Source organism: Gekko japonicus, unplaced genomic scaffold (assembly GCF_001447785.1).
Source record: "Gekko japonicus isolate JY-2015 unplaced genomic scaffold, Gekko_japonicus_V1.1 scaffold2912, whole genome shotgun sequence".
Taxonomy (NCBI): Eukaryota; Metazoa; Chordata; class Lepidosauria; order Squamata; family Gekkonidae; genus Gekko; species Gekko japonicus.
Genome location: NW_015176064.1, coordinates 198,622 through 211,442, shown reverse-complemented (window position 1 = coordinate 211,442; position 12,821 = coordinate 198,622). Strand labels below are relative to the sequence as shown.

Genomic DNA, 12,821 nt, shown 5'->3' with positions numbered 1-12,821 from the left:
TGCCTGTAAAATCAGTCTGAAAGATTGTGTTTTCTGGCGGAGAGAATTCTTATGTGCCTTTCGTCTTGAGAACATCTTTTTCCCTTGTGAAGCAAGCCGCAAGCCGGAGCTTGGAGCCGAGAGAAAGAGGAGGGGGTGAGACCGATCTTGCCGGAGCAGCTTGGAGGTCCCGCGCACATCAAAAGGAACGCCAGTTCTCATCTCTACCCTGCGAAGTGGTGAAGTATTGAGCAATTAAGCAATTGAAAGCCAGCATGGCAACTAACAAGAACCTAGCATTCTGTAAAATCCCAGTTCTGAATAAGGATAATTTCGACTACTGGCTTAGATGTGTTAAAAATGCTCTTCAATCATATTCAGCTCTTTATGTAATTAATACAGACCCCCCCGTGGGTGAAGAAGAGTTGGAAAGATATGTGGCTGATGATGAGCTAGCGATAGCCATTATCATGAAATCTTTGTGTCCACGTGACCATAGAGAAATTCTAAAATGCCAAACGGCCAGAGAGATGTTAAAAAGGCTGAATGATACCTATATTTCTAAGTCTGAAACTCTGCCTCCTGTTTTGGCTTATCTGAAAGAAGGCCAGAGAAGAGCCCTTTCAAAAACAAAGGATGACTTGTCTGTGTTAAGTATCAAATCTCAATGTGAAAGAAACAAAGGGAAGAGAGATGTGAAGTGTTTTCGGTGTGGGAAGCTGGGACATGTAGCCAGACATTGTTGGTCAGAAAAGTCGCCTGATTCAAAGGTTTTTCAGGAACAAAGAGATCAAAAGGCTCATGATCAACCTCGCGCCAAAAGTGACCGCGCTCAGTTTAACCGGTCTGCAACAGGACCCTCTAGAGGGCGTGGCCAGAGTGCTCCTGGCAGTCAAGCAGACAGGCGCAATGTTTTTGCTGTGACAGAGAAGCAGCCTCAAAAGGCTGACACTGAGAAGCAAGAAAGCGAAATGCATGCATTGGCTGTCAATGAAGTGTGTGATGAGGATGATAATATGTTTATCATTGATTCTGGAAGCGGTTTTCATGTGATTAAATCTGAAAAATGGTTTATTGATCTAGATAGAGACTGTAGACCTGCTCTTCAAGGAGCTGCGGGCGAATCTCTTTCAGTTGCGGGGACAGGAACGGTCCAGGTGTATGGCATGAATTCTGATAACAAAATTGTTGAGGCAACCCTCAAAAATTGTGCTTTTATACCCAACGCCATACACAACTTGATTTCCACAAAGAGAATAATGGAAAGTGGAAGTTATGTTGATCTTAGACCAAATCATGGAAAGATCTGGAGTGAGAGTGGTTTTAACATGATGTTACAAACAAATGATGGTTTTCATTACTTGAGACATATTGCTAATGCTAATTTTGATGATGATGACGAAGTTGAAGCTAATGGAATGGTGTGCCATACAAAATCAACTGAATGCAATCACAAAGACTGTTTGTTTGCTTGGCATGTGAAACTTGCACATAGAAATATAAAATCTGTGAAGCAATTATTGAAAGAATGCAATGTTGACGCAGCAGAATGTGAGCTCATGAAAGATGGCTGTGATATTTGTCTTAAATCCAAGGGCACAGCTCCCTCTTATAAGACTACTAAACCTCATGACTCAAACACTAAACTGCTAGAGTGTGTCTACTCTGATTTAGTTGGGCCTATTCATGCATCTGCTGGAGGTAACAGATACTTTGTCAGTTTTCTGGAAGCAAAAACCAGATATGTTTACACCTACCTGCTTAGAAGCAAAGATGAGGTGCTTGACAAGTTTAAATACTATGTATCTGTTGTTAAGAACAAATTTGGCAAGGCGCCAGAAGTTTTGTTCACTGATAATGGTACAGAGTACTGCAGCAGTGAGTTCCAAAGATTCATGGAACAAGAAGGGATTGAACATAAGACAACAGTGCCTTATTCGCCGCAGCAGAATGGCACGGCAGAAAGATTAAATCGCACGATACAGGAAATGGCGCGTTGTATGCTAATGCAATCTGGACTTCCAGAGTGTTATTGGGCAGAAGCAGTCCACACTGCGGTTTATTTGCATAACCGAATCCCATCTAAAGTTACCAATAAGAGCCCTTTTGAATTATGGCATAACCGAATGCCTGGACTTAAACATTTAAGAGCCTTTGGATCAAAAGCCTATGCGCATATACCAAAGGAGAAAAGGGGCAAGCTTGATCCAAGAGCAGAGATTGGTGTCTTAGTCGGATATGCCTCTAGTGGCAAAGGGTACAGAATTCTAAACCCTGAAACTGGATATGTTAAAGTATGCAATGTGGTACGTGTAGATGAAAGCAATGTTTTGCTAACTCCTAACCTGGCTGAGTCCACAGTGCAACCCACTACTACAGAGGATACTACTGATGTCTCTTTCTTTGACGTGTTTACTTGGCAATCTGCGCAGACCACCTGTGACCAGGCAGGTCCATCTCCACAAGAGAGTTCCAGCTCAGAAGGGGAACCTGGAGAAGCATCGCCAAGGGTAAGAGAGACGATCACTGTGAGACAATCGGCAAGGAGTACCAAAGGTGTACCACCACCGATGTATGGAATTTGTGCAAATGTGCAACCAATAAAGGAACCTAATAACTGGAAGGAAGTCAACAGACTACCTGCACCTGAGAGAAGCAAGTGGATGGATGCAATGGAAGAAGAATTTGCATCTTTACAAGACAAAGAGGTATGGACTCTTACTGAATTACCTCCTGACAGAAAAGCCATCGGTTGTAAATGGGTGTACAAAGTAAAGTATGACCCTGATGGCAAAATAGACAAATACAAAGCCCGTCTAGTCGCGAAAGGATTTTCACAGAAATATGGAATCGATTTCTCGGAAACCTTTGCACCTGTTGTGAGCTACACATCCTTCAGGACACTTTTGAGCATAGCAGCCTCAAGGGGCATGCACGTTGAACATTTGGATATCAAAACAGCCTTCCTCAACGGAGACCTGGATGAAGAAATCTATATGCAACAACCAGAGGGATTCTCAACAGAAGGACAAGAAGGCCTAGTGTGTAAACTCAACAAGAGTGTCTATGGACTAAAACAAGCAGCCAAAGCCTGGAACGAGAAGCTGACTAAACTGCTACGTAAACAGAACTTTAAACAAGGAATAGCAGAACCTTGCTTGTTCACAAGACTTAAAAATGGAAAGTATCAATACATACTAATTTATGTTGATGATTTGATTATTTGCTGTCAAAATCAAAGTGATGTACAAGAAATTGCTGATGGACTAAACAAGGAAGTTGAAGTGAAACAGTTAGGAACTGTACAATACTATCTTGGAATACAAATTGAAAGGACTGATGATGGAAGTTTTCTTTTGAGCCAAAAGCAAAAGATCATGGACTTTATTGAATCTGTAGGAATGAAAGATTCTGCAATTGTAAGCACTCCAATGGATAAGGACTATCCCAAGCTTACTGAAGGTAAACCACTAAAAGACAATCATGAGTACAGATCTGCAATTGGAAAATTATTGTATTTGAGCACAATCTGTCGTCCAGACATTACTTCAGCTGTTGGACTTTTGTGCAGAAAGACCAGTTCACCTAATGAGCATGACTGGAAAGCTATTAAGAGAATTGCAAGATACCTGAAAGGAACTTTGGATTACAAACTTAAGATTTCAACCTGTGTTGAACCCAGACTGACTGGATACATGGATGCCAACTGGGACAAAGCCTCACCTGATGGAAAATCTACAAGTGGATACTTGTTCTACTATGGAGACAGTTTAATTACTTGGACTAGTCAAAAGCAAAGCATTGTAGCCATGTCTACTGGAGAAGCTGAATGTGTGTCAGCGCAAACTGCAAGTTATGAACTGTACTGGATCATACATCTATTGAAGGACTTCGGCATAGATGAACCAAAGCCAATAATTCTTTTTGAGGACAATCAAGCCTGTATTGCTATCTGCAAAGGAGAAGGAACCAAGTCTAGAAACAAGACCATCGCACTCAAGTGTCACTACGTGAAAGAGCTGCAAGACCAAAAACTGATTGAACTGAGATACTGTCCTACTGACCAGATGATTGCTGACATCCTGACCAAGCCGCTTGAGAAGCAACGTTTTGAGAATCTTCGTGAATGTTTATATTTGTGTGACTTTCGTGTTTTAACATGAGAAGGGGTGTTGGGTATTTGCATGTTGAAAACACTCAATGTGTATGCATGGGGTTAAATGTCTGTTCTGTTGTTACAGGAAATCACCTGTCTTTGTGTTAGCCAGTGTTAGCTCAAGTCTGTTAGCCCGCAAAAGCATCCCTGTTCTAAGAGTTTGATTGGGAGCGAAGTGTTAGTAACTTTGCATTTTATGAGCCCTCTTCCCGTCTTTGTTTGCCTTGGAGTAGAAGCACGTTGGAGGGCCATCTTTTTCCAGTTCTTCTAGTCTAGAGAGGATGTAGCTGAATTAGCTCTCTGTTATTTTCTCCCAAGTTACCCTTCCCTATGGTAGAATTGTAGTAAACTTTTATATTTTAAACACACATGGACTCTGGGTCTGATTATTGAACTCTGGCATTGCTAAGCTGTTTTTTAACTCTGCTGAATTTCTTTAAAAACTCTAACAGAAAGGCACCAGGCCAGGGGCAGCTCAGGGCTTGTTTTCGGGCATGGCACAAGCTCCTCTCCCCTCCCAGGTGGGCGGAGGCCCCGCCCTCTCCCTTTTCCTCCAGGCCCAGCCGGGGAGGCCTGCAAGCCCTGGGGTGGGAGAGTGGGGGGGGGGGGGTGACTCTGGAAGGTTGGGTTCCATTTCTGCTGTGTCTCCTCAGCTTCTGTTATCTCTGTGTGACCTTCAGGGCCTGGGGAAAGTAGTCTTTCTCCTGGGAAAAGTAGCCCATTCCTTTGGCGGGCTTCTACCTGATCCCTGATTGGCCCTGGGCCATCAGGGGCCCTCCATGAATGATGTAGTTCTGTTTGCCGTGCACGCTTTTCTTCAGTTCTAACAGAAAATGGTTAAGATATCTGCATACTCTCAATGTCTCAATACGCTTTACTTCTTTGAATGAAAGCTGTTGGGAACTGTTGGGTATTACAAGTTGAAAACACTCAGTATATCTGGGGTTAAATGTTTGTTTATGTTACTCACAGGAAGTCACATGTTTCTTATGTAACCAATGTTCTTTAGCTGTAGAATGCCAGGGAATTTTCTCCCTGATCTAGGGATTTGATTGGGACTAAAGTGTCAAGGTGTATTAGCATTTTATGGCTTCTCTTCCCTCTTTGTTTTGCTGTTCTGAAGAAGTAATAAGAGTAGCCATAATCGCTCTCTTCTAGTTTTGTCTTTGTAGAGTAAGGATGTAGCCGATGATGCTCTGTTATTTTCATCCCAGTTACCCTTCCCCATGCTAGAATGTAGTAAAAACTTTATATTTTAATCACACATGGACTCTGAGTCTGAATTATTTTACTCTTATCTCTGCTAAATACCATTTTTTCAATATCTTACGATCACCCAACAGGAACCGATTGCTGCAGGAGTGGGACAGCTGTGGACCACCTGAGCCTGAACTGGGGGTGGGGGGTGGCACCCACTACCTCTGCACGGACCTCTTAAGCAGGAGGCCAAAGAAGCTCCCCCCCCCAAAAAAAAGCACAGCTTTCTGGGAAGGGGCCCCAGGCACGGTGCAGGAGGCTTCTCGGGACCCCCGGCCAGGTGACTCTGGGCATGCACGGGAGCCTTTGGCACACTTTGCCCCCCCCCTCACCTCATCAGCCGCTGGCTAAGCAGGGAGGGCAGGCCCACACCGGGTGCCCCCTTGGAGCCTGCAGCCAGGAGAGTGAGCCAGGAGTGTCCATGCTGGGAAGAACGGCAGGCTTTGGCGCCTACTGTACCCGAGAGCAGCCATCTGGGAGTGGCCCAGTAATGCCTCCCGCCCAGCATCTCGCCCCACGTCCTGGCCAAGCAAATGGCTCTGGGAGCCCTGAGGGCCCTGGCAATGCCCCCCACCCCCCACCCCAGAAGGGCCCTCTTTGTAGAGTGAAGATGTAGGGATTAGCTCTGTTGTTATTTTCCTCCCAGTTACCTTTCCCTGTGCTAGAATGTATTAAAAACTTTTATATTTTAAACACACATGGACTCTGCGTCTGAGTATTGCACTCTGGCATTGCTAAACTGTTTTTCTCTGCTGAATCGCAATTTTCATAAGAAACTCCAACAGTATGGGCTCAGCACATCCTTTCGGGGCGGGTCTACTTGAGAGGGAGAAGGGCCACTAGACAACACAACACCCGGCGCTCTAACCCAGGGGTGTCAAAGCTGCGGCCTGTGGGCTGGAACCGGCCCGCCAGGAGGCCTTTAACCCGGCCCCAGGAGAGGGTGGGGCTCTCTTCTCCCCCCCTCCCCTGCCCACCCTCGCTCTTCTCTGCTTGAGCTGTGTGGGAGTATTAAAGAGCCAAGGGCGGGGCTGCCTCTGAGAGCAGGAAGCAGAGGGCGAGGCTGCCAAACTTCCCAGCCACAGGTAGGACTGCTGGGGGGGCGGGGTGTGTGTGTGTCCTTCAGCTGTGATCCCTGTGCTTCTGTTCTCTTTTAAAACTGCCTTCGCAAAATCCCATAACCCCCCCCCCCCCGCGTTGTCCAGTTTAAGCAGGCACGTCTTAAGGGTGTGTGTGTGTGTGGGGGGGAAGGTTTGGGACCAGTCAGGGTTAAAACATAGAGTTCTGCAAACTCAAGGGACTCCAGTTTTGCAAAGAAATATTAGTTTTAACCCACACACCCTCCTAATATGGAGCTCCAAAGGAATAATAGCAGAACAAGCACTGAAGGGGACACCCAAAATTATCACCTGAAACCACCCAGTAACACCGCGCGCCCCCCCTTCCCCAGGAGAGTCACTGGCACTCGGAGTAGACCGGGGATTGTGGGAGAAGCTTGCAATGCTCAGCCATTACGTGTTCTTCCCCTGGGTCTTAGGCTCAGACCATTTATATCTGCAGTTTATATTTCTGGGGGGCGGGGAAGGTTTGGGACTAACCACAGTTAAAACAGAGTTCTGCAAACTCAAGGAACTTCAGTTTTGCAGAGAAATATTAGCCCCTAATGTGGGGCTCCAATGGAATAGCTGCTATAATACTTTTAATTGTGTTTTTCTGTGTCCTTTATAAAGTTTATAGCTCCGCTACCTGGCATTACGTTTTATGACACACCTGGCCCGGCCCAACAAGGTCTCATTTATGCGAGATCCGGCCCTCATAAGGAATGAGTTCGACACCCTTGCTCCAACCCTTTCCTCCCACTGAAACCACCACTCCCAAGCGGCTCCTGCCACCAGGAGGAGGAAAAGGACTGAGGAGGAAAAGAAACAGCTGTTCTTGCTGCAGGGTAGGAGGGCCACAGGTGCCTCCACCCCAGCCCCAGCCCCCCTCCTGGAAAACTGCAGAACACGCCCCCCCCCGCACCGTCACCCTTCCAGCCCCATCCACAGCAGGGCCACGCTCCCCCCTTCTGAGCCTGCTGACAGGGGGCAACTCAGTTCAGGATGGACTGCACCACAAGGTAGTTCCCCAGGCCAGGTGGGCCTGCAGAGCTGCCACCCCCCCAGGCAGGCGAACCACTGTGCCCCTCGTGGGGGGGGGCAGGAGGAAGCCCCGCACCTGCTCTGACCCCCACAGAGCAGGGGGCCTGCCATCGCTCCTGGGGCACGTCAAGAGCCACTGCCCGCCCCCGCCTCAGGGGTGAGGGTTTTGTGCCCCAGACGACCCCCTCACCCGCCCGCTTGGGGCCACCTGCCATCCTCAGGAGTCCGGCCTGCTCGCCCCCCCCGCCCGCCCAGGGGGAGGCGGTGCCGGGGGGGGGGGGGGAGCCGCTGAAGTGAGACATGGCAGCCGGCAGAGGTTTCCTCACAAACCGCCGTGCTCCACCCAGTGGCTCCGCTAGGGAGTCGTACACGGCCACGATCTTTTGGACACTTGAAGGCAAGGAAGAGGTTTCCGACAGAGGCTTGATCGGGAGCCATGGCTCCAGTGCTTGTGATGACACTTCTCCCCGCCTGCTCATCCAGACCTGGGAAAGTGGGTCCTCGGGGGGGGGGGGCTCCCCAGAAGGAGGAGGCTGAGCAGCAGGGTCTTTTCCCTCCATCTTTATTGACTCATCATGCCTCAGGGCAAATATACCGATAAATACTTGTTAAAAACCAACGGAGGCCCCAGGACAGTGCCGTCCAGAGACTGCAGCAGCAGCAGCAAGGCCAGGCGCGCCTGCCCGGGCAGCAGCAAGCGTGGGGTGGGCCGTTTCACACGCACACACACACGGGAGAGGAGAGGAGAGGCTCAGAGGCCTGGAGAACGGGCACCTGTCGGGCACGGGCAGCCCTGGAGCTGGACGGCGAGCGGAGGGGAGACGGCTGGAGGGCTCGGTGAGGAACGATGGAAGAAGCGGCTGCGGTGGGGCCCCGAGAGGACCGGGAGCCGCAGTCTGTCCCTGCCCCAGTGGCAGGTCTGGCCAGAGGCCTGCCCTGGTCTCCGGAGTGGGCCCCGGCCGGCCCGGCTGCGCTCACATGTTGTGGGTCCTCTTGGTGAGCTGCGGCTCCTCCCCCACCAGCTTGGACTTCAGGTGTTCCTTGTAGGAGAGGATGTCGCCCTGCCACTTGGTGATCGCCTGCTTCTCGCACACCCAGATCTCTTGAGCCACCTGGAGGAGGAGGAGGAGAAGGACACAGGCCTTCACTTACGTGAGACCCACCACCTCTGTCCCCAACAGAGACCACCCGGCGGCAGAGGGTCAGTCTACAGCAGACACCTGTGTGGAGTCTGGGATCCCTGGCCACATGCTGGGTTGCAGGTCCTCCCCAATCGTTGCACGTGCAGTGCACCCAGTTTAGACGGCAACTTTGGCATGCGTGAAGGGGGGACTTTGGCCTTCCCCACCCCCTGGTTTCCTGAGCAATGGAAACAGCATTGGAAAGCCCTCAACTCTACCTGTGGCTTTCCCCAGGGAGCCACAGGGCATCTCCCCGCCCCCCCCCCCCCCCCCCCGGCCAGGTGGGGAAACGGCCTGGAGGGGAGCACGGAAGCCCTTCCTCCGCGGTGACACCGGGTGGGTGTGTGCCAGACCCAGCCCATGCACTCTGTATAATCCACGAACCAGCCTCAGCCGTGGGGAAGGTCAAGAAGGCAACGGCGGCGGCTGTTCAGAGGTACACTGCCCATGAATGTGGAGGTTTCTTTCAGCTGTCAAGGCTGTGTTACCATTTGTTTATTGCAACAGTTATACCCGATCTTCCTACCCAAACAGAACCGTGGGCAGGTTTTTTTTTTTAAATTAAAAAAACCCACCTAAAAGCTGGCTGCTGCTCTACCACATGGTGCCTCCCACCAATCCACGCGTGAACAAGTAGAAGAAGAGGAGACTGGATTTCTATCCTGCCTTAAAGTATTCCTGGCTTCTCTCCTGACCTCCTGCCAAGTCAGCTCTGTCAGGAGGCTGAGCAGGGAAGAAAGTACTTCCTCCAAACCCTTCATCCCACTTCCCTTTGGCCACCAGTTCACTTAAGGGCCCCCCCCCTCAACTTCTCCGCATGCCCTGAAGCCCTTTGCTCCTCTCAGCGGCGGCACCTCTGGCCAGCTCCCTCGGCATTTGCCTCTTCCGTCCCCAGAACACATCCGCCCAGCAGGCGTGTCCATCACGCTCCCCCCACTCTGGCACACTAAGGTGATACTCCAGAAGCCCCCCCCCCCCCCCCGGTGTAGAAGAGGGGGGGGAGAGAGAGGGGGGGGAGAGAGAGAGGGGGGGGCTGCCTTGGCTCCTTCCAGCATCCTGGGGAATTCGGGCCGGGCTACCCTCCAGGAAGTCAACAGGGTCCAAAGCCATGCCCCTCGTGTACCTGTTTACCCGCAAAATGCGCGGGCGGCCCACGACAACAATAGACAACAAAGAAGAAACCAGCCACAAAATCCAGCCCGGGCATAAAGGCCAATGCAACGGAGCGCACGAGGAGCTTGAGGAGAGGCTCTTCAGGGTCGGAGCGGCAGCCCATCGACAGAGCCCCTCAGTAAAAAAAAGGAAAAGAAAAAAGGAGACATAAAATCTTGGCTTGATGCCTAAAGGAGAGCCAGCAGGGCTGGAGGGAGGGGGGGCCTCTCAGTCAGTGGGGAAGAGGCCGTCCTGCAAGCGTCCCGCCCCCCCCCCCGGGCCACGGGTGTCTCAGGAGGAGCATCTGTCTGGAGGCATCTGGGGATGGAGGAGGGCTAACAAGAGGAGACTTAACCACGACAAAACAGAGATGTTATTACACCAGCAGGGGGAAGGTCTGACCCAGGAACTGGGATGCCTCCTGTTCTGGACGGGGTTGCGCCACTCCTGCTTACAGGAGCAGAAGTATAGCATGGGACTGATGTGGCTGGAACCAGACTGGGGGGGGGGGGGGGGGGGGGGGCCGCAGCAGCAGTGGCCAGGGGTGACTTGCTAGGTGGCAAAGATCTTGGCATTGTAGTGCGTGCCCCGGTCATATCTAGATTGGATTACTGCAATACACTCCACGTGGGGCTGCCCTTGAAGACTGCCCAGAAGCAACCCCTGGTACAGAATGCTGCAAGATCAGAATGCTGCAAGATCAGACCATTCCAGGCTCGTTCCATCTATACTGGCGCCCTGTTGGCTTCCAAGCCCAATTCAAGGCGCTGGTCTGGACGTTTAAAGCCCCAGAAGGCTTGAGGGCAGCACAGCTGAGGGACTGCCTGTCATTAGGGGAACCTACCTGTGCACTCCAGTCACCTGTGGAGCCCCTTGAGACCAGACTGGGGGCCACCCGAGAAAGGGCCCTGCTTAACTGTAGCCTCAAAGCTTTGGGAATCCTTCCCCAGAGAGGTCTTTCTGTTTCCTGTATGTTATTGTCTTCCACCAGCCGGTGAAGACTTTTCTCGTTCAGTGTTCCCTCATTAGCCGTTATCGGCCCCCTTACCTGGTCCGCTTCTATGTCTTATTGACTTCTTTAAATATTTTATACGTACATATTTTAAATGCCATTTTAATACTGAAACGTCTAAATGTTTTGATGCTTGCCACCTCGAGGACCCTCGGCGAAAAGGCAGCACACGGGGTTTCAAAGCAACGAAACAATAAACCTAAGGGGACACCCCACGACGTGCAGGCGCCGCTTAGCGCTCCTCCCTCCAGTCCCGCTGCTGACCTGCTGGATGAGCCGGAAGTCATGGCTGACGAGCATCATGCCCCCCTCGAAGTCGTTGATGGCGTCGGCCAAGGCGTCGATGGTCTCGATGTCCAGGTGGTTGGTGGGCTCGTCCAGGAAGAGCATATGGGGGCTCTGCCAGGCCAGCCACGCAAAGCACACGCGGCACTTCTGGCCATCCGACAGGTTCCGGATCGGGCTGACCTGCTGGGTAAGGACACACCTGCAGCACTGGGGCACGATGACAAGTAGGCTGCCCCCCCCCCCAACCTCCTGCCAGGAGCTGGCCCGGAGGCCTTCAGCCACGGAGCCCGCACGTCTGGTCTTGGAATGGAAAGGGCCAAGTCACGGCTCCCGGCCAGATGTTCCAGGAAGCTGGCCACCGGCACACCCCGGGGCTCTCCTGCTTCTCTCTCTCCACCCCACCCCCCGCCAGACCCACAGAACCACACCACCTCTGTGCACAGAAGGGCCGGAACAGACACTCGGGTGGGGTGGGGTGCGCGTGCATGTGAGCTCTCCCCCAGCGGCAACTTCACGCCGTAAGAGTGGAAGCTTTTAAGCAGGAAGTGAGACTGGGACCACCGGGCTCTGCCCCCATTTCCTTGCGCCTACCTGACTGAAGATGCCCCCCCCGCTCCCCCCCACCCACCTGCTGCTTCCCCGTCAGCCCGTAGCGGCCAATGATCTTGCGCATCTCCTCCTTCTCTTTGATCTCCGGATAGCACTTCATCATGTACTCCAGAGGGGAAAGGTCCAAGTCCAGCTGCTCTTGCAAGTGCTAAAGGCAGGAAAGGAAGAGAAGAAAAAGAGACTGGATTTATACCCCCCGCCCTTCCCTACCCGAAGGTGTCTCAGAGCGGTGCACAAACTCCTTTCCCTTCCCTTCCCCACAACAGACAGACACCTGGTGAGGTCGGTGGGGCTGAGAGAGCTCTGACAGAAATGGCTCTTTTTCAAGGACAGCTATGGCAGAGCTACGGCTTGCCCAAAGTTATCCAGCAGGTGCAAGTGGAGGAGTGGGGAATCAAACCTGGTTCTCCCAGATTAGAGCCCGCACACTTAACCACGACACCAAAGAGGGGTGACACCCCCCCCCCCCAACAGAGGGAGTGTTGAATGTTACAAGTTAGAACACTTCTATTTAGTGTTTACTGGGTTAATACTGTTTACTGAATCACATGTTTGTTTGTGACCTATCTGTTTAGAGAGCTAGAAAGCCCGCTAGATTCAGATCTAGTTTATTGTTTTGATTGGAGGCTAGAGTGGCTACTATTTAGCATTTTATGACCCTTTGTCCGAGAGCAAGAAGAAGCTCCAGTCTCCATTACTCTTCGTTAGTCTGTCTAGATGTGAGGATGTAGAAAATAAAGCTCTTTGTTATTTTTCATCCTGTTTACCCTACCCATGTTAGGTTGTAGTAAACTTTTTATATTTTAACCTACCATGGACTCAGACTCACTTATACTCTGCTGACTCTGCTGATTAACTTTAAGAAATTAAACAAACACAAACTCCAATAGGGAGGCACCAAGCAGCGGGCCTGGAAAGCCACGGCCAGTCTGGCGCATTCCGAAGACCCTGCCGCTGACATTTGGGAAGGGCCCCCACAAGTGGGAGGGGAGCAATGCCCCTACTTGCACCACCCCCAGGGCTAAAAGCCACCACCATCCCCCCCC

The 12,821-nt window shown here is 51.3% G+C and overlaps 2 protein-coding genes across 2 annotated transcripts in view; both read right to left on the bottom strand.

The window, feature by feature from the left end:
* IQCA1L (IQ motif containing with AAA domain 1 like) overlaps nt 1-7,971 on the bottom strand; it is a 53,322-nt gene extending 45,351 nt beyond the window's left edge. Inside the window, exon 1 of the mRNA XM_015426706.1 lies at nt 7,903-7,971. Within this exon, the coding sequence (XP_015282192.1) occupies nt 7,903-7,971 (69 nt within the window). The remainder of the gene's footprint in view (nt 1-7,902) is intronic.
* A 111-nt stretch (nt 7,972-8,082) lies between these two features.
* ABCF2 (ATP binding cassette subfamily F member 2) overlaps nt 8,083-12,821 on the bottom strand; it is a 12,505-nt gene continuing 7,766 nt past the window's right edge. Inside the window, exons 8-10 of the mRNA XM_015426705.1 lie at nt 11,795-11,923; nt 11,143-11,346; nt 8,083-8,645 (exon numbers count right to left, since the gene is read on the bottom strand). Coding sequence (XP_015282191.1) covers nt 8,508-8,645; nt 11,143-11,346; nt 11,795-11,923 — 471 coding nt within the window. The 3' untranslated portion in view covers nt 8,083-8,507. The remainder of the gene's footprint in view (nt 8,646-11,142; nt 11,347-11,794; nt 11,924-12,821) is intronic.